Here is a 21,847-nt window from a genome sequence, read left to right on the forward strand (position 1 = left end):
ACATTGTAGTTCTCCTCCACAGGCTGGCTGGGAGAGGGCGGGGGAGAGAGATGGGAGGGATGCCTCCTGCAGCAAGTGAAGCCTGCTGGCCAAAATAGGATGCACGGGGGGGACGCAAGCCCCCCCCCCGCCCCAGTGCCCCATTCTCAGCCTGGATGCAGCACTTTACTGGCCAAAACGGGGCATGCCCCATTTTGGCTGCCAGAGGCACCGCGGGCCAGTCCTTTGCTATTTCTAGGTCAACCCTGCAGGCCAGATTTAATCACCCCACAGGCTGGATCTGGCCCACAGGCCTTGAGTTTGACACCCCTACTGTAGGGTCACTCTGAGGTCATTTGTTTGCTTGCTAGTGGTCCTTTAAGATATGGTTAGCATACTGGTCATATACAGCTGAATCAGTGCTTGCAGAAACCCCATTTGGACATAATTATTAGAACCAAATTGCTTTCAAAAAGGGAATGTGCCTTCTAGTATATGAAAATTACTAGAACCAATACATGCTAGAGCCTCATGATTAATCTCCAAGAAGTACACCATTAAGTGATGATCAAAGTTATCCTTTGTGGTAGTAACAGGGTGTCTAGATCTACTTCTGCAGTAATGCAGAAATACATGTTATTAAAAGGAACAAAGGTATATAAAGAACAGATGCTGTGCTTAAGTCAGATTCAGGGAGGTTAAACTGTATGGCCTTGAACAAAACAACATAGTTTAGCAATCAGAATTTAGAGGTAACCAAAAATGAAATAATTACTACAGAGCTGGTTGCAAGGGCAGACTTTTTTCACCATCTTCCCTAAAGCACAAAGAGAAAGCAATTGGTTAAAGAGAAACAGTGAGAAACAGAGTATTAGCAAATAGCATAAAGCACCCGGTGATAAAGTAGGAAAACACAACAGGTTATCATCCCTTGATGACACTGCTTTTAATTCCTCAGTGGCCTTAACAGCATGACGACTTTCAAGTAGGGAAACAGCTACAATAGACCAATTTAAGTACATACTTGTTTAGAATTTCTCAGGTACATTATGGCAGCAAAGTTTTTCTAAATATAATATAGGGTAATTAGTTTTTTTTGATAATCTGAACTGAATTCAATATTGTAACCTTTCCTCTTATTTTTAATTGACTTCAAAAAGAGTAACAACAAATAAACCCACCAGGGGTTTATTTGCTGTTTTTATTGTAACTGATACAGTGATTGGCTGATTTATATTCGTGTGAAAGCCTCCTTGAGTCGCCATGGGAATTTTCTAAAATAAAATTAAATAAATTTAGTTCTCAAAACAATTTCATTTTTCCTAGAAGGCCAGTGCCATCCAAAGTAAGAAGGAACCTGTTGAACCTTTTCTACTTTTATGTCAAGTGTACAAAGACGTGTTATTTGCAACAGAGGTGATCAGCCTCATATTCGCTAGTAAGGACCTTTTCCCCTATACAATCTATTGACAAAAAAGACAGGCCTCGGGAAAACAGAAAACCTGTTAAAAATTGAATAAAGCCAAGCCATGCTTCCACAAGCATTGCCAAGATTTAGGGGACAGCAAAAATCAAGTGATGCCAAATTGAAGGCATTATACGTTTCCATTATTTTTAGGCTCCCCAAACCTTTCCCCCCACATGGCTCATAGTTCACATAATATTTTATGTAACAAAAAACTCCTGACAAAAATCCCATAGAGCAATTATACATGTGAATTAGCCACATTCTTGCTATTAATTATCCTCAAAATAACTACTGTTTGCTGAAATTTTCATTTTACTGCAATTTAGTATTGTTTAATAACTTTTTTCCCAAGTCTTGGCTAAATCACCATTTAATAGTTCATGTCCGGGCTCAGAAACTAAGGCATATAAAATTCAGTTACTGATCGAGGAAACTTTTCAATTCCAAGGAAGAAGTATTTTTGCCCCAATTGCGTGCATGAACATCTGTCCACACATAATTCACATGATGAGAAGATAGGATCGTAATACCTGTAAATTAAACTACCCATATCTTTATGCAGCTCGTAGATCAGCTCTAGACTTCCTAGATTTTTATAAATCATTGTAGTGAAAGATCAGGTGTTTTCCCTAGTTTCTAACTGAACTGTGAGTAGTTGGCTACATAATGTTCAGAGGAAATTATCTCCTTGATCTGAAGCACATCAATGGAAAAACCTTTGTACCACTTCTCCTGGGGCAGATATATCCCCCTAATCTTGCTGAACTGCTATTGTGTTCAGTCAGTGCTACACTCATACCTGTGCCTGCTTGTTTACCTGAGTTGACAAAAATAAGCTCAGACAGATGAACAACAATCTGTTAACTTCAGAGTTGTGTGAATTAGGTTCTCATGTCCAGCACAGCTGTCATGTACTCTAGGAAAGGGGTAAGCACCTCTTTGTCTGGCATATCTTGCCCCTGGCCATTATTTCTCTATACACTACAGAGAAGTTTAAAGGTCTTGGCAAGGAATCCTAAGATTGTCTCCTTATAACCTGAAGGATCATATGAAACCACTACTACCACCAGAACCTTTTAGCTGAGCAGCAGGGTAACAATTTCAGAACACTGTTTTCTGCAAGCTACACTTCTCAGCCAAGCCCTAAGGTCAGAGAGATACAAGAAGGCAGATGTAAATGGACAGCATGTGATAACAGATCCAAGTAGCCAAAAACAAAAAGACGAGGAAGGAGTAAAGGTGTTACACACAAAGAGCCAAGCAGGGCGTACTCAGAAATCGGGTCCTCCTGCCACCAGGCTTGAATGTCACCCGCTCAGATGCACAGTTAAACTTCACACAGCCTGTGATAAAACAAAAAAAACAGAAAAAAGGGGCGAAGAACAAGGACAGGAGATAGAACACAACTACAAGATGTTAGAGAACTCTAGGCTGGACTGGTGAAATGCATTAGCAAGACACAAGAGAAAGAACCTCCACCAATTGAGAGCTTTTACACAAGACACAAGAAACCAGGACCTTCCTCCCCACCCACCTCCCCAACCCCAGATAATCATGTCTCCAATATCATGTTGTTTCTGATACCAGAACACAGCTATTTTAATCCAACTGCATGCATTTAATCCAACTGCACGCCACAAGTAATATATATTATAGCAACGGCACATTAAGACATAATATTGTGCAATTTGAAAGATAGGCAAGGTTTAAATCAGTATGCTCCAATGACTTGCTTTCTATGGTTTGGAAGGAGCCCTGACTATTATATTGTACCATTTCATTCTTCCTTATTTCATCCTTATTTCACATGCCTGATCTGTTTATACAATGAAACTGTACATTTATTTATAAGGGGGGAATCAATGATCAGAGTTCATTGTACAAACCTTCCAGAAAGCTTATATTTCAAACAAGTACAGTGGGACGGACAAGTCAATCTAACTTATTTTGGCTAAACCTTCCTTTCAGCACCGGCCTTAAGTTTTACTCCTCCACCCTCACCCAATCGAAGAAGGTCAATCATCTCTCCTAAATTTTATTTGTCAGGGTTTGCCAGGCTCTAGAAATATTGTCATCCTCTGATGCAGGCAGATAAGCCCCGCTGAAACTCCGTATTACGGATACTCATCTACAATGTTTACCTTGGCCTGGCCCAGAAAGGCTTGGAGCAGAAATGGCCCCATCGCTAGTAAAAGCCGAATAGAGATTTTCACTAGAAGGAGATGGCTTCAGTGGCTGTAACAGATGGTTCTGTCCTGTTTCAGGGACGCTACAAGGAGGGTGCAGGGTCTGCTGCTGGGGTAGAACTGAAGGGGCACTCTGAGCAGACAGGTTTCCTGTGCAGGGACAGAGGAGAGCAGAAGTTAAGGCATTGGTGACATAGTGAAGCCTTTGCTTGCCAATCCTACTACGTCATATTAAAATTCAGTCATGAACTCTAATGACAGACAGGTGTTTGCATTAGCTATCAATTAAGGCTGAAACTACGAGTAAATTTTGTTGAGAAACCGTCACTCTCTATTTAGAAGGCTATGGTTGACAATGAGCATTCAAGTGTCCACATATGATTAGTCAATACTGGTTAAGGCATCAGGCTAGAAATAAGGAGACCGCCGTGAATTCTAGTCCCGCTTTAGGCACAAAGGCAGCTAGGTGACCTTGGACCACTCAATTTCTCTCAGGGTAAAAAAAAAATCTTGCTAAGAAAACTGCAGGGACCTTTCCGTGCAGCCTTTGAGAATCAGACAGTTAAATGAATTTTTTTTTAAAGGTTAACAAAGCACCAGTTGTTCTCTTCACATGACAGGACTCATTTTTATTACATAGATGAGTTGTGAATCTTTAGCGCGTAGACCTAGAAAGTGAGATTGAAGGACCTACAGATAGTCCTCAATTTATCACTGGTTGCTTAACAACTGTTTTGAGGTTACGATGGACTTGAAAAAAGCTACTCACAGCTTGTCCTTGAAACTATTACTGCTGCAGCATTCTGTGGTTACATTTGGAGCATTTGGCAACTGGCTCACATTTACGATTGATTGCAGCATCCATTTGTCATATGATAGTAAATTAGGGTAGGGCTGGCAAAATTGCCTATTGTATAAGTTAGGTTTATTATCACATGATTTGCTTAACAACTATGTGATTCGCTTAATGACCACAGTTGATTTAACCACCATAGTAAAAACAGCCGTAAAATTGAATCCAGTGACACGGTCCCCACAGACACCGCAGAAATAAATAGAGGAGGACTTAGGCACAGTTGAGCTACTTCAGCAAAGCCTTCTGGACTGCCAAGACGTTTAAATTAAGGAAGTGAGTTACTTGAAGTACGATAAAATAAGCGGCCAATTGTAAGAAAATAACTGCCCCTCTGTGAGGGAGATGGGTGATAAATAAGTTTGTGTGTGCGCATGCGCACACTCATGCGTCCGTAAAGTGGTTTGGCTGAAACAAAATTGAAACTGTGGCAAATTAAATGGACATAAAACCAGGCCACCAATACAAAAATGAAAACTCCTTTGACTCAGTGCCGAATCAACTGCACCAAATAAGACAACTTTTCCCACATTTTTACAAAGCTTACCCAAAATTTGTGGACTCTTGTTACCCTGGGAACTGCTGCGACTGGATCGGCTGCTTTTTCCTTTAGTAGGTCTTCTTCTCCTGCCCGAGAGAGGAGCAGCAGGAGGGATGATGACTGCTGGAGGCACTTTGCCCAATTTTGTGTAAAGGAGTTCAATCTCCAGCTTTTGACGACTCTGAAGTTCTTGGATCTCTTTAAGGTGCCTGAAAAATGAAAAGATGGCATACTGATATATTTGTGAGTCCTTTACATAATATTACCTAAGCCAATGTTTTTGTACTGCTGTATTACCTGTTAAGTAATATAGGGAACTGCTCCTACAGTGCATATGGCCTTCTGGAAGGGCATTACAATCTGGATTGGCTTCAGCCCTGAGAGAGGCACTCTTATGCTGGAGGTGGTTGATGAAATAAGATGATTTTGACCCAGCCCATGCCCTTGGTCTTAGTTTTTTATATAATTCTTAATTTAGTTTTAAGTTAGTTAGTTTATATCCCTGGATTTTTAGAAATTCATGCTGTTAATGTTTTAGTCCATCCTTTCCTCTTGGATCACCATGTACAGATGTGGGACCCCTGTCACCCGAATTAGTAATCATATGGTCCTTTCATCACACTCAGGGGATGCCAGATGGGGAGAAACATAAAATCTCTGCTGCTGTAATTTCCCCCCTATGTTTGTGTGTATGTGTGTGTTTGTGTGTGTGTGTGTGTTTGTGTGTGTGTGTTTGGGGTATTATGTTACCCCTGGTATGCCCCAATTATGGGAGGAAGCTAACTGCTTCCATTCTCTGTCCATCGGCTTGTCACAAGAGACCATCACGACAGAAACCCAATATTTTTACTGTTGCCTTTGTTACATTTGTGTTGTATTTGTGCTGATAAATAAATAAAGGGAGACTAGTATAGATGTATTTCAAGCTATTTAGCTCTCATCAGCTAGCCCAGTAAGGGTATACATATATATATGTGTGAGTGTGTATATATATACACACACACATATATATGTCTGTGTGTGTGTGTGTGTGTGTGTGTGTATATATATATGTATGTATGTATGTATGTATGTGTATGTGTATGTATATGTATATGTGTGTGTATATATATATATATATATATATATATATATATATATATATATATATATATATGTGTGTGTGTGTGTGTGTGTGTGTGTGTGTGTGTGTATGTGTGTGTGTGTATTATATATATATATAATGGCTCTGTGTGTATTTGTGTGTGTGCTCTAGCATAACTTTGGAATGCCTCCAGCAATTTCAACCAAACTTGGTACACAGATGACTTACTCTCTGGAAACAAATACTGTGGGGGTAAGACACCCCTAAAACCCTCGGGGTGTGTGTTCTGTTAAGATACAGCCTGTTGTGTCTTAAAACGGCTTCTACTGTACAGTGCAGTGGAGCTGCCATGGTAACAGCTTCACAATACTCCACAAAGGGGCTCCCTCTGGTAAGGGGGAAAATCCAACATTAGAAATTACGTTTGGTCCAGACATTTCCCCCCTATAAATAAATACCCAGGGTTATCAACTAGTAAAATATTATATATATTTTACTATCTTTAATTTGAATTTTAACTCTTTAGCTTCTTGTTCTCGTTCAAGAACTGAGTGCTGCTGTGTGGCAGGGTGTGTTCCCATCATGGACTCCAGCTCCTGCTGACCTAGCAGTTCGAAAGTGTGTAATTGCAAGTGGATAGGTACCACTTCAGTGGGCACAATAATAGGGAATTGAAAGGAGCCCCCAACTGGGCATCCCCCAGTGATGTCTCCGGATAATCCTTTCAACCCAGAAGCGTCTGAGGTACTTCTGACACAAATGCAAGTGTGTGCTGCTTATTTTGGTTTGAAGTTTCGTTAACTGCTTTAAGTGCTTGTCTTGGGCCAAAAGCTTAGAGATAATTCAAACAAAAAATAAATACATTTCATCTGGAAAGTCTTAGCTATAAGCCAGGTTCTTACCCCCCTTAACTATTTAAAAAAAATATTTATATAATAAAATTAAAGAGGTTAAAAGATGTTGCAAAGTCAAAGAATCAGACTATTGCATCATTTTGATTCGCAGAAATTATTGTCAGCCCAGCAAAAATATCTTGGATAGCTAATGAGCATCCCAGAGATTAGCTTGCCTTCTGGTTAATGGTTTGCAATTGCCAAGGTAATCGTGGAATTTTTACAATTAGGCAAGTGTCCCACGATAGCCATTTTGTGAGTGCGTCCATCACAAACACTCAAAATTCCAAATATGCTCAGCCCTAAAAGTTATTTACTTTTGCATTGGATAAAGAAAACTGATTCAGAGATGAAGCACTTTTCCTCACTGGTTGCCATTAATTCCCCCTGAAAACTTACTTTTCCCGTAGTCGACGCAGCTCACACTTCAAATCTTCATCTTCTATGTCTGACTCATTATCGCTGCTCAGGTAGGAAGAGTTGAATGAGTTGCTGAGACTCTGGACTGGAAGATTGACTTTTGAGGCAGGAGGGGGGATTGAATCAGGACTCCCTGAACCATCATCTAACTCTTTAGCTGCACCGCTCAGGAAAGCAGCTTCCAATTCAGAGGATGGCCCATTCAGATGCAGAGATGGCCTTCTCTCTGCAAATTCCGATTTAGGGGTTGTAAGTGGAGAAGAAACTTGCACAGAGTCCATGGACAAAGGGACCACTTCAGGAACATCTCTCTCCATGCAGGTTACCTCATCTTGAGTTCTAGACACAGAAAAGCGGCCAACTTGGTCCGTCGTTGTTGTCACCTGGAAACGTCCAACCTTGGTTGGCTGCAAATGGACAGTGGGAGAGAGTGCACCATCCACTGCATCCACTGAAGTGACGGGGATATTATCTGCTGTCCCACTGTAGGCGTGCTTCACGAGAGTACTTTCTGGACTGCTGCTAGACAAAGATGAGGATTCTGAGGTTGTTGTATCAAAGTGCTTGGGTTTACTTTCGCTGTCTTTCTGGTCATCCACAGCCACTGACACCTAATTGTAACAGAGATATTATTAATTCAGTTTAGTTGTAGAAATATATAAAGTGTATAGTGTTTTAGGTCCCTGCACTGAAACAATGACCATATACACTTTTATGTTGTGAAAGAAATATGGAGAGGGAGACAAATGAAGCAGAATTTGCTTGTGTCCATTGTAGAAACAAGGGGAATGAATAAAGAGCCTAGGAAATGTGCCAAAAGCTTAATGGAAAAAGCCATGACAATTTTAAATATAGTTTTCTATTTATACATACTTAGTTAAAAAGTCAATCATTACACTGGACTATTCATTGATAAAATGATCACTCTTCAGTACCAGTCACAAAATAAAAAAATTAATACCTGATCACAGCTGTGGCATTGGGCTAGTTTTCCTATTTTAAGTGTTGCAGTAATGTTTAGCACGACACTATTATGGAACTATGAATCTTAGCCAATTTTAAGAGACAATGGAAGATCACAATTCCCCACTACCAGCTTGTACAATTGTGGTGTTCATGTTCTATCTAGTCCCTCCATAACAGAAATAGAAATAATTATTTCACCTCAGTGTTCTCCTTTGGAAATCTTACTTTTGGCTTTTCCTCTTTAAAAATGGATGTTTACATTATTTTAAAAACTTTCCCTCTTTTCTGGAAACAGAATGTCTGGTTGAAGAATTGTATGCTCATGTAGTAAACCACTATTCTGAGAAATATTTATGGCCAATTGCTAGCAATTAACAATCACAGAAACCTTCATAGGGAAATAACATAAAGAGAAAATCCAGGTTGGTTGCAATTGGGAAACCCTTCACGCAAGGTAACTTATCAGGGGAATGTGCCTCTAGTGTTTGGTATTGGTGTTGCATTCTGCTTCCCTGTTCTCTAGCTCACTGCCCAACCAATGGACCCTCAGAGACTCAGGCTTCTGACTGTTGCTACAGAATGCCAGGTCAGTTTGTAATAAAGCCTCCCTCACCCATGATATTAATTAGTCAACTAATGGATCCCATAGGTTTTAGAGGGCTGTTTGGATCATTGCTGAAGGCATAGTGCATGTTCCGAACCAAAGCCTTAGTTGCAGCTGAGACTTTCAATCGGATTGTGTCTATGTGGTTCTTTCCTCTTGTCATAAGTTTCTACTTTTTGCTGTTGTTTTAATGCATTCTTAATGGCTCATTCATGAGATGGGAAGCCATATAAATTGGTCAAGGATCGCAAACACATTCAACACAACAGAAACTAATTTAGGAATACCTTTGGACTAAAACTAATCCTATTCTGATCCCACTACTGCTGGATTGTCTTGTTTACACAATATGTTAACCTACCCTTTACCTATTTATTGTACCAGGTAAACACAATCATTATAAAGTTTGAAAATGCTCAAAGGGAAGGAGCTTGCAAGATCAAATATTGTGTGGGTATTGGTTTCTTAGTAGGCTTAATATCTTATGAAATGGCTTGTCTAACACTCAATTAAATAACTAGAAATTAGTTGAGCAGCAATTTTGGAAATTGCTATCTACCTAAGGCAAACCAGCAGAAAACTTGGGGAAAAAGAGGCTCTGAGATAGAAACAGCAGTTCTGGAAGAGAAAAGGCTGAAATTATGGCCAGAAGCAATATGACTTGAGGATAGCTAATTCCCCACCAACATTAAGTACAGTAGTCCTAATGGGACCCCGAGAGAAGAAACCTTGGCATAATAGACATGAAACAGAAAATGAAATCTATAACTTACATGAGTGTTCTTGGGAGGAAGAAAACTATTTTGCTCCAATTATTATGCAACTCTACCTTTAATTTGGGGGTGGGGGGTAGTGTAAGACCAAGATAGTGAACAAGAACTATAATAACTTGGTGTTGTGGGAAAAATGTAGTGGGAAATTCCAAGAAGAGCATTCTGCCTGACAGTTTATTGAGTACAATTGAGGTCATTTCCACACAATTATATATATATGTCTTTCTTCTATTCATATAAGCAACAAAATAATTGAACAAGCAGGCATCAATGTTTGTTTCAGTATCTCAGCACACCCCAATAAAGTTACAATGTTTGAACCTTTTCAACTTATCTGTAATTAAGCCATCTTTGCCCTTCACAGTAAACATCCAAATTTAAAAAATCTTCTGTTTTTGAGGGAGGCAGAAAACCTTGGGTTTTTAAAGGTTTGGAATGGGATGAACTTTTCCCCTTTTCTGGCTTCGTTGCTAATTATGACTTTCTTGACAGTGGTGATGGGCTCTAATAGCACCCATTTATCTATTATAAACCCATCTGTAAAAAAAGGAGTAATCGATACTCCATGCTAATACCTGAAAACGACCCATCTTAAGAACTGCAACTTCCGAGGTGCTACTGCTCTCTGCATCCTGAGAACCTGAAAGACCAAATGGAAATAGAACATGAGACACAGCTATTTCTTAACACAGGTGGATAAATTCTTTGAGGGAAAAAATCCATTGAAAATATTTAGTTATATCAAATTAAGTCAGTCAATGATGACATTATTGAACTTGATAGGCCAAGATTCAGACTCCATACAGGAGTTTGTTACGTTCCTATGTTCCATTATGAAATCTAACCAGCTTTTATTTGTGGACATCTTTTAATACTGCATGAACCTCAAAAATGTACAACTGGATGATGATGAACGAATTGAGGGAGGTCACACTTGTTCTGCCTGGACAAGCCAGAGAAGGAGTCCAGTTCTGCATTTGCAAACAATGGTGTCCGTGGGTGGATCCAAAGAGGCAAAGCTGGCAGAGGTGGCACCCTTTTGTACATATGTGCACCAATGTTGCTCTTAGATGCCTTTCCTTCTTTGCCACCTGCCTGTCAGCAACACTGGCCACCACCACTCCCACATCACCTCATCTAGCCTCTCTTTCTCTGAAAGTTGTTTGCTGTCTTTATACTCCTTCCCATTGGCTCTGCTCTACTCTGCTCACCCCAGCCAAAGGAGGGATATGCAGGATAGTTGAGAGTGGAGTCACTTGAGACTGCCCAGAATTTCCCAGGCATCAGGCACAAGTGTGAGAGAATTTGGCTCTCTTCTGCTAGGACTTCTCTTTACCTAACCTATTAGCCAGATTCTAAAAGAAAATATTTTTGAAATTATAATCCTGTTACAAAGACTTCAAACCCTATTGCAAAACAATTCTAAATAAAACATTCAGTTTTAGCAATGACAGAAGCATGCTTTCTACTTCTCAGAAATTGTTATAACCAGACTCTTACCAGAATCTGTGGGTTGCTCTGAGGTGGATACCATTCCAGTAACTGCTGAAGTTGCCATAGGTGGCACAGACTATAAAAACACAGCAAAAACAAATAAGTTTGTTCTTTTTATCCTTTTGCAGGTTTGGACAATCATCAATATGTCATCATTCAAATGTCCCATCATTTTTCTTAAGATTCAGATACAAAAGCAAAGTACTTATGAATATCCGCTGTAGTAGATTGACACTACTAGGAAATAGTTCAGCTAATTTCAATACTGAATGTTCCAGAATGTTGGTACTACTGTAAAAAATGATTCACATCCCTGATATTTGTCAAAGGGAAAGAACTCTGAGCAGATGCTGGACTGCATCATTTCAGACTACAGTTATGACATGAGACAGTTAAGATGATGCCTGAGGGCACCTCTCTTGATATTGACTAGGCTCCATGTACATCTGACTTTGATTTTTAAAATTAGAGATGCATAACAACCCTGGAAAGTCTACAGGGCTGCAAATGGTAAGCAAGAGTTCATATGTGGCCCCTGGGCAATTCTAGGATATGAGACAAGCAAAACACAGCCAGCAAATCTGCTTAGCATTCTTAAATTTTCTGGACAATTGGCCATCAGGTCACAAGCATGTGAATATGTTCAAGTTATTTTCGGTCAAAACCTACACATGCAGTTGTTGTAACCATCTCTGGACTCAGAGTTCTTCTCAGCTGGGCATCCAGATCTTCCAGAGGTTGTTGGGACTAGAAGAAGGAAAAAAACAATTAAACTTTGCTCCTTAAAGTTTCCCAATATTCATAACTTCTCTAGAATGCAACAAACTTCTGAACAGTCATATCTTTATATCCACAAAATTATAGCTTTATGTTGAAACAAATTCAAAGGCATTTGGCATATAAAAATGGGCATGTATGAAGTCTCTAATTTTATATTAATTCATTGCTTATGAGCATCATTTTGTCCATAGCAACCTTACTTGAAAAATCTGGAAGTATATTGCAACATTAAAACAGAATATAGGTATATACTAAGAAGTCTATGAGCTACTCTTAGGACTGTTAAGATACAAACCCCATGGATCTTCTTTTTTTCTGAGCTGATATAAATATACCTACCCACTCCTTTGTGTTTTTCATATTGCCATTTAGAAATTTTTCAACAAACTATATTTTTGCATAATAAATGTGGCCTAAATACAAATTATCTCTGAGAAATGCACAAGTAAAATTACAATCACATCTACTTGATCCATGCTTATTACATTAAGTAGTTAATGTAAATTGGTAATCCATGTGTACATATCAACTCTTGCTCTATATAGCACAATAATCGGAAAAGGGAATGGAGCACCAATGCCATCTATTTCCTTCACACACTGGAAAACACTTTCATGATTTAGTTGATTCTTGGGGCTCAATCCTTCAAAGGCCTATTAAGAAAGAAATTAAGCCGAGAGGAGGAGCCAACGTCACGATGATACGGACGTGCAGTCTCGATGCTCTGAGACCGCTGCCGATACTTTTGCCGCTGGGTGGGCCAATCGGACATAAACCGTCCCGTAAAGACGGGAAACAGGAAGAATACGTCTTGCTGATGTCAGGGACACTGCAAAGTCCCTGATTGATCCAAGAGAAGATCTTCAAGCCAGCGACAAAAAGTCTAGCCCCAGGCTGATGAAGTTGGGACGGCTCCAGAATGGAAGGGAAGTGGAAAGAGAAAGTGTGTCCATCTGGTGAGGAAACTTTACTGTTTTGGAAAGACTCTCCCCCCCCCAATTTTTTTTAAAAGTTTAATTAAATCCGAAAGCTGAAGAAAATAAGTGGCGAAATTAACCTATATTGGATTGCTTTGGATAATGTGTTTCTTTTTCTTTGTAATTTTACTTTGTGGATTACTTAGAACATGTTATAAAGGTGTAATTTTATTGGATGATATTTGAAATAATTAATGAAATGTCATTATGTGGTTGTGTTTTCAATTTTGGATTATTTTATGCAAAAGGACGTTAAAACAATTATGGTCAAATGAGAATTGTGGGATGTTGATAGTAAGATATATAAAGATTTTTGATTTAAAATATATAATGTGATATGAACTATAAGTAATGACTGTGGAAGAGATGCATGAAAGTTATTTGCAACCAATCAACACACTTCTACAATATGTAATGAAAGATGATTTTGTGTGTTGTGTTTGTCTGTTTAACCAAAAATAAAAAAATTCTTTTCAAAAAAAAAAAGAAAGAAAGAAAGAAAGAAGCTAAGCCTAATTATTCAGAGCCCTATCCTCAATGTGCACAGAGAGGATTTCAAAATCCAGTAGCATTTACTACTACGTAGAATGCTGCCTGTTTAACAAAGTAATACTTTTAATAAGTTATTTTTTATTGTACTTCCAAGATCAAGTTTACATATAGATTTCCAGCATATCCAACTGTATTTTTATAACCCTTCTAGGACTGTGTTATGAAGGAATAGTATTGAAAATATTTTTTAAAAACCAAACACTAGGTAAATACACTATATAAAATATAACCTAAACTGTATAATTCAGAGTTTAACAGTTTATTTATTTGAATAGTTCCAAGCAGGACTATAGAAATAACAATTCCCAGAAAGACAGCATAGATTTAAGATTTGGTATAACCCTTACCTATATTTGGTTTAGCAAGAACCAATTGATGCGTTAAAATTAACTTAACAAATATTGCACTTTTCAATCACAACAATGGCAGTGTTTCCAACTCAAGAGGCTACATGCCCAATTTTTTTAAAAGTATCTTGCAATATAAATGTAATCATATATTGCATTATTTTTATATTTCTCTCTCTCTCTCTTTGTGTGTGTGTGTATGACCTGCCTTTCTTCTAAAAGCTTGAAGCCACTTCCATAGGGATTGTCCTTATTTCTGTCAGTGCAGCAGCAACCACATGAGGTAGGTTGCCCCGAGAGAGTAGCTGATCCAAAGAGACTCAGTTGGTCAATATTGCTGAGTGTGAATTTTAACCCTATCTACTTCTTGCTCAATATCTTAATGACGCTAACTCTAAAATGATATATCCACATAGTCCTCTCCAGCATTAGTTAATGTAGATACGGTATCTAACAATGGTTTTCAACAGATGGAAGTGCATGTTCAACCTTGATTGGGCTTCCAAACCTAAGTTGGCTTAGGGCTGTTTAGTAACTTGGATGGGAGACAAGAACTGTAGACTATGCATGAAAGTAAAAAAGAATAATGAAGCAATGAGAAACCATTCTGCATCCCATCAGGATAACTGTGTGGACTCATCTATGATCCCTCCAATTCCTATAATTAAGACCCACAGAACTCAAAAGACTCATACCATTATGCACTGATCAGCAGGCTTTGAAGATAATGCTTCCTATAAAAAAACATTGCATATAAGTGCCCCAAAGATTTCTAGCTGACTATGTATCAAAAACAGGCACACTGTATTTTTATCTCAATTCCCTGAAGTGGTGGTCCCCATTACCAACCGAACTTGAAGCACCAGGACTTTATTCACGGGCTGTACCTTTTTTTTAAAGGGGGAAAAATACATCTCACAAACTCATTAGACGTCAAACATCAGAACACATTTAAAAGGAACTATGTACTAATATCAAGGAAGCTTGATATCTTTAAACCAGATAACAGAAAAGTTCAGCAGCTATTTTGTATTGGAAGGGAGAGGGACTGGAAATAAAAATACCTCTAAATAAGAAGTCTCTCTATTATTAAGTGAGATTATGCAAGAAAAGGTTGCCCAGTTAATAAAAGAAGGTGTAGGAAGAACTATCATGCAATAGAGTTTAATTGAAGCATGCTCATTGAAAGAAAAACCAGGGGAAGCAGATAGCCGTAGAGCACCTGAGTTAGTGTAGGTCCCGGAAAGGGTGGCAGCTGCTCACTGGGTGGAGCACCAGTTGGAAGTTCAGAACCTACTGGTAGTGCCTATGGATAGACATGAAATTTAAGTTTAGTGACAGAAGCAAAAAATTAAACTTCACATGGAACCAAAGTATGTCGTTCTAGAGCAGGGATGTCAAACTCAATTTCATTGAGGTCTGCATCACGGTTGTGTTTGATCTATCGGGGGGGAGGGGGTGATGGGTGTGCCTAGGGTGGGCATGGCCAGCTCGACATCACTTGTGTCTGAGGCTCCTGTGGTGGCCTGAGCGTTCTGCCAATAAAAATGGGCTCCCAAGTTCCATTTATGGCTGCAATGGCCTGCTACAACTCTCAGCCAGCGAAAACAGAGCCTGGGAGGGCCCCTCTGTTTTCTGGCAGAGGGTTGCAGGCGAGTGTCGCAGCCAAAAACGGAGGTCAGGAGCCCATTTTCACTGGCAGAGGCACCGCAAGCTGGTCCTTCACTGTTTCCAGGCCCCTGGAAACTGGCCCTTCACTGGACCCTGTGGGCCAGATCTAAGCACCCCACAGGCTGGATTCGGCCCCTGGGTCTTGAGTTTGACACCCCTGTTCTAGAGCCTTCAATAGTTAAAAGAACATCATTAACTTCGGTTATGATTAATTGCTGAAATTCTTTATATCAATCAGTAACACACCAAAAGCAAAACTTCAACAAAGAATGTAACCATTTTCAGACCCCAAGCTTTGGTCATAATAAGTGGAATATGGGGGGAAGATGATAATCTGAAACCTATTGGGCAGAATATATTTCATGAAAAAATAGTTTAGTTCCATCCAAATATCAGTTATTGGCAGTTCCCTTTTAAAAAAAATGTCAATATTTTTTTGGTCTAAAACTAAGCAGTTTGTATCACTTTAAAGGTATTTAGTTTGCTTGGAACTTTTTATCCCATTGTGTTAAAAAATAAGAAAACCATATTCATTTGTAGTTCTCTCAAGCTCATCAATGAAAGGCAAAAATCTCATTATAGACCTTGGGTAAACTTTTAACTCAAGCTAATTTGGACAAATTTTCAATGTGACAAAATGAACTCCAAACCAAATTGGTTAATGCACACCACTAGTCTTTTAATAGGAAGCACTGAGGGAGTAGTTATTATTTTAAAACCCATCTGTATCTTACGGGGGGTTTGAATATGTATTGTTTACATAGACATACTTTCTTTGGTTAAGTAGTTGTCATATTCTTAACTCAAAAACAAATATATTTAAAGCAAGATTAGCTAGAGTTAGGTTACAGTTGAAGGTTACAGTTATTTGAACTGCTCATGAGATTGGCCTAGCTACCATGCAAATGAAGGAAAAGGTTAACGAATATGCTGAAGGAAACCATAAAATTGGTTGTTCTATTAAAAGATACTGGAGCATGCAAGTTCAAGAGGGGAAAAGTTATGTTACCAACATTGGTTAAAACAACATATCAGCCTAGCAACAAAGTTCTGGATAATTCCATTATACGTAACAGCAGTGAGTCTAAAGAATGGAATGCAGAGTTTTGAACATCTCCCTCTCCACTCCTCCATCAAAAATAGGTAGCTGTGTAAAATTTAGTTTGGAATGATATCTCATTATACCTCTTTTTTAAAAGAAAAAAAACATTAGAAGTTGTTGCAATATAGCTCTACATATGATAGTTTGGGGAAAATTTTAACTCTACATAAGAAAACACAAAGGTTATCATGTAAGTAACTTTGTAAAAAAAGAATGAGTTAATTTGATCTTCATTCATTTTTTTCCAGAAAACTTTAAAAAATAAACTCAGTCTCCATCTAAGTTTTTTCAAACTCCTATAACCTGTTTATTTTCCTTGTGTTCAACAGCATCAATGTTCTCTTTAATTTGGCAAAGAAATGTGGTTCATAATCTCTGCCACTTAATATTTAAATGAACGGAATGTGACGGAAGATCTTAAAATGGTGATCTGGGGATTCACACGTATGGGGTATATTCCTATACAAACCAATATTCTGAAACATACTCTGTGTCAGGCCTGCAGCCATCTTTTCTTTTGGATCTTTGGCCTGCCATACTTTCTACCTATGCATTTTCTATTGTGTGAAAATGGGAGAGGGGATTGTAAGGAGTTACATACTATGTAGCCATAACAAAATTCTTTCTAGAAAGCCAAGGTCATCCTTTGTCTCTGCACCTGACCGGAATTGGATGGGTGGAACTGCCAGCATGGCAATGGGAGATTGGGCCATGTGATGGACTTGAGGGTGTGGGGGCAAGATCTTGAACTTTCAACTAGGTGGGGAAGCTTTCAAAATCAGGTTTTCTCAGATGTGCCAACATGGCTCTCTTAATAAATTGGAACTTTGGGCAATACTTTGCCTTGGACTCTGATTTACTTTTTGGGTGCTATTTGGAACGCTGACACTCTGGCTGAGTTTGTATTGGCAAAAAACTACCCTTCAAAGATAAACTGTGATGAAATGATTCGTGATGAATGTATCTTTTCTTTTATGTACACTGAGAGCATATGCACCAAAGACAAATTCCTGGTGTGTCCAATCACACTTGGCCAATAAAGAATTCTAACCATCTATCAAATGTTGTCCAGATTCCCAGGAGGAAGGGAGTACATTAGTTTGGCAAGATTTCTATCTATAGATGCAAAGCAACAAAGAAAATTGCTCAGAAGAATCTTAACATGTTTTCCTTGGTTACTGAAGCCTGACATCGACCCCTCCATCCTGTTGCATTCAATTTCCTGGTACTCAGTTCCAGGTCATTATAAATAAATGTGCCATTAATAATCACATTTAGCAGGGAAACAGTCACATGAATGTAGTACATATGAACACTTGAAAGAATTATAGCTTATAGTACAGAGACCGGATTGGTTAGCAGTGGCTGTTCTGGCAGTCTGGCATCATTAAGAGAGAACCCTGTAGGTCATATAGCAAGAACCTCAACTGACCCCCGACTTACAACTTCCTTCCAGTTATCCATTGACTTTGCTTATCAGAAGCCAAGGAAAATCACAAATTATGATCACATGACAGTGGGACACTGCAACGGCCCTAAATATGAGAGCTAGTCATAACTACCACTTGTTCAGCATCATCATAACTTCAGAAAGTCACTGAACATGGGAGCTGTTAAGCAAGAACTATTTGCAATGAGCAGCTGTTATTTTGGGTTATATCTGTGCGTCACGCACATACATTTTATTTATTTTTATCCCACCTTTATTATTTTCATAAATAACTCAAGGTGGTGAACATACTTAATACACCTTTCACCTCCTATTTTCCCCACAATAACAACCCTGGTGAAGCGAGTTGTGCTGAGAGAGAGTGATTGGTCCAAAGTCACCCAGCTGGCTTTCATGTCTAAAACAGGATTAAAACTCACAGTTTCCTGTTTTCTTGCCTGCTGCCTTAACCACTAGATTGGATTAGCTGAGGAGGCAGATATATAACTTTACAAAGTACACAGCTATGATAATATTTAGTCACCATAGCCATATGCCTCCATAACTTTATCAGGTTTAAAGCCATCCAAGTTGGTAGGTATCACAGTATTTTGTGGTAATTTATATAATTTAATGATGTGTTATATTGTGAAATACCTTCTCTCCAATCAAATTCCCTACCATTTCATTTAATTGAGTAAGACAAAATTTTATTATGATAAGCAGGTAAAAAAAAATTCTATCCCCCACCTTTCACTTCACTCATAACTTTTTGTGTCTATTTTGCTTTGCTTTTCTAAGCAGAAATACTAATGTAAATACTAATATTTATAATATTTAGCAAAGAGCTAGAACGGATGAACTAACGCTAAGAAACTTATAAAGGTTGAACAAGGAAAATATCGATAAATGTTTAGCAGGCTTTTCATTTGACGCGATTTAAAATGCTTTGATCAAAATACTGGATTCCTTACCGAGGTCCGGTTAAGAGGTGGTTTTGAAGGAGGCGTCCCTGGTTTAGTTGTTGCTGTTGCGGGGCAGCACGTCACTGAGACGGAACTAATTGGGGTGCCAGCTTGTCCTGGAGTGGTAACTGGTGTCATGACAGGAAGACCTGTCGGACCAAGCACCAAACTTGCTGGTGGTATACTGGTACTTGCAGTGGATGGCACAGGCTTTGTGGGTGCACCAGTAGTACTTGGTAAGCCAGGAATGGCTGTGCCCTCCATGGTTAAAGATGTTTCCAGGGACACAGAGGGGTGAGCTGTTCCAATTCCACCATGTTCACTGAAGAGGGATCGTAGCTTTTCTTCCAGGGTTTTTATGTCATCAATGCCAGGTGCTTTGGGCTGGGTGTCAATATCCCCTTCTAGACAATGAGTATGAGGTTGATTGGGTAATGGCGCTGGTTGAGGCTGACTGTGTATCAAAGTCTGCTGGACAACAGGTATATTAGCTACTGGCTGTGCCAGTGGTACGGCACCAGGCAAAGGGCCCTGGGGTAATACTGGGGCAGAGACTGCACCCAATGGTGTTGCAAAACTAGATGAGGTAACTATAGGTGGGATGGGTAATGGCTGTACCACAGATTGCTGGGAGCTGCTGCTAGACATGCTCGAGTCTCCTGTAGAGAGTATTGGTACAGAAACATGCACAGGTATTTCACCTGTATGGCACAACTGTGGATTTTCTGATGCCTGTTCACTTTCTGATCTTGGTTGCAGCACACTAACCACTACCACATTTGCTAGGCTGGGAACAGAAGTGCTGGTGTTCAAGTGAGAAGTCTGTGAAACAACGCTCTGGGCCATAGATACAGGAACTGTTTGAGATGTTGTTGAAACAGCACTGCCAACTGGCTGGGATGGCACCAATGGCGCCATAACGCCCGATACTGTAACACTAGGCCCTGTTGTTGCAGCTTGTGGCAACGTCAGGGAAGCAGGCGTGCTAATACTAGTAACAATTTCTCCAGTAGCAGAAGCTGCCTGGACTACAGATGTGGATGGAAATGAAGGTGCACTGACACTCAAAGCTACTCCACTAATTAACTGTGATCCAGGCAACACTGGTGGTGGAGAGCTTGGGACTGACAATTCTTCACTTGTTGGAAGCCCTGTTTCTGTGGACTGAGTTGACGATAAAGAAATACTAGTGGAGGGAGGAAGTGACGCAGAGGAAGCAGGTACAGTTGTAGATGGCAGCCCATTGGCCCCTGAAGCTACAATAGGAAAAGGAGGCACAGCTTGGTTAAATATTGGGGGAGCTGTGCTAGGTCCTTCAGTGTGCTGCATATGCTTGAGTTCTGAGAAAGCTTGCTGCAGACTGATTGATGATGCAGAATGCGAGAGATTCATCCCAGGACCATGAGATGTGGAAGCAACTGAAAGAAAAAGACACAGTCAACTTATTCAGGAAAACTTACCGAAGGGCACTAAATGTAATGCTAAATGCTGGTTAACGTAATTTGCACTTCTATAGGTAGTCCTTTTTTAACAACGGTATTTGGAACCAGAATTTGTGTTACTAAGCAATGAGATCATAAAGCACAATGGGTGACTCTGCTTCTTAGTGACAGCAGACCTGCAGTCCCATTGCCATTGTTCAGTGAATCACAGCGGATCATTAAGTGAGGTCTTGAGAGGACCACAACTTCCAACTTTCAGCTGGTTTCTCCATTGGCTCTGCTTGTGAGAGAAGCTGGCAAGGAAGGTCAAAAATTATGATCATGAAACACAGGCACTGCAATGGTTGAAAATCCAGGTTGGTTGCCCACCCTGGACCATGGTATCCTTCTGCGGCGGTTGCGGGAGATGGGAGTGGGAGGCACCATTCTTCAGTGGTTCTCCTCCTACCTCTCGGACAGGTTGCAGTCGGTGTTGGTCGGAGGGCAGAGATCGACCCCTAGGCCCCTCAATTACGGGGTGTCGCAGGGTTCGGTCCTGTCTCCCCTCCTATTTAACATCTACATGAAGCCGCTGGGTGAGATCATATGTCGGCACGGGATTAAATACCATCAATACGCGGACGATACACAGTTGTATCTGTCCGCCCCATGCCAACTCAGTGAAGCGGTTGAAGTGATGTGCCAGTGCCTGGAGGCTGTCAGGGTCTGGATGGGAACGAACAAGCTTGCATTCAATCCCGACAAGACTGAATGGCTATTGATGCTCTCTCCCAAAGATTGGCTACTTACTCCATCTCTCAGTCTGGGGGGTGAAATTATATGCCCCTCAGAAAGGGTTCGCAATTTGGGAGTCCTCCTGGACCCGCAGCTGACTTTAGAACACCATTTATCGGCTGTGACCAGGGGGGCCTTTGCCCAGGTTCGCCTGGTGCACCAATTGCGACCCTACCTGGACCGGGAGGCCCTTCGAATAGTCACTCATGCCCTCGTGACCTCAAGACTGGACTACTGTAACGCGCTCTACATGGGGCTGCCCTTGAAGAGTTTTCGGAGACTTCAGCTTGTCCAGAATGCAGCCGCGCGAGCGATTGTGGGTGCACCTCGGTACACCCATGTTACACCTATCCTCCGTGAGCTGCAGTGGCTGCCCATTGGTCTCCGGACACGCTTCAAAGTGCTAGTCGTTACTTTTAAAGCCCTACATGGTATCGGACCTGGGTACTTGAGAGACCACCTCCTGCCAATTACCTCCCAAAGACCTATTAGATCCCACAGACTAGGCCTCCTCCGAATTCCATCTGCTGGCCAGTGTCAACTGGCA

The 21,847-nt window shown here is 40.2% G+C and overlaps 1 protein-coding gene across 22 annotated transcripts in view; it reads right to left on the minus strand.

The window, feature by feature from the left end:
* The window catches only part of LOC106546218 (serine/threonine-protein kinase WNK1), a 112,783-nt gene that overhangs the window by 8,357 nt on the left and 82,579 nt on the right, over window positions 1–21,847 (minus strand). For 10 of the 22 annotated variants that reach the window (XR_015697690.1, XR_015697691.1, XM_014063025.2 and 7 more), the window contains 10 exons: window positions 19,094–20,502; window positions 15,140–15,223; window positions 11,931–12,008; window positions 11,268–11,337; window positions 10,343–10,407; window positions 7,404–8,035; window positions 5,034–5,236; window positions 3,589–3,783; window positions 2,698–2,790; window positions 755–796 (listed from right to left, as the gene is read on the minus strand). Coding sequence is in view for 18 of the 22 variants with exons in the window: in XM_014063025.2 (XP_013918500.2) it covers window positions 755–796; window positions 2,698–2,790; window positions 3,589–3,783; window positions 5,034–5,236; window positions 7,404–8,035; window positions 10,343–10,407; window positions 11,268–11,337; window positions 11,931–12,008; window positions 15,140–15,223; window positions 19,094–20,502 (2,871 nt within the window). In the remaining 4 variants the exon portion in view is untranslated. The remainder of the gene's footprint in view (window positions 1–754; window positions 797–2,697; window positions 2,791–3,588; window positions 3,784–5,033; window positions 5,237–7,403; window positions 8,036–10,342; window positions 10,408–11,267; window positions 11,338–11,930; window positions 12,009–15,139; window positions 15,224–19,093; window positions 20,503–21,847) is intronic. The other 12 variants (XR_015697692.1, XM_014063026.2, XM_014063037.2 and 9 more) reach the window with 6 other exon arrangements.

The sequence above is a fragment of the Thamnophis sirtalis genome, unplaced genomic scaffold (assembly GCF_051295495.1).
Source record: "Thamnophis sirtalis isolate CommonGarterSnake01/CBP01778 unplaced genomic scaffold, rThaSir2_p1.2 scaffold_9, whole genome shotgun sequence".
Classification (NCBI taxonomy): domain Eukaryota; kingdom Metazoa; phylum Chordata; class Lepidosauria; order Squamata; family Natricidae; genus Thamnophis; species Thamnophis sirtalis.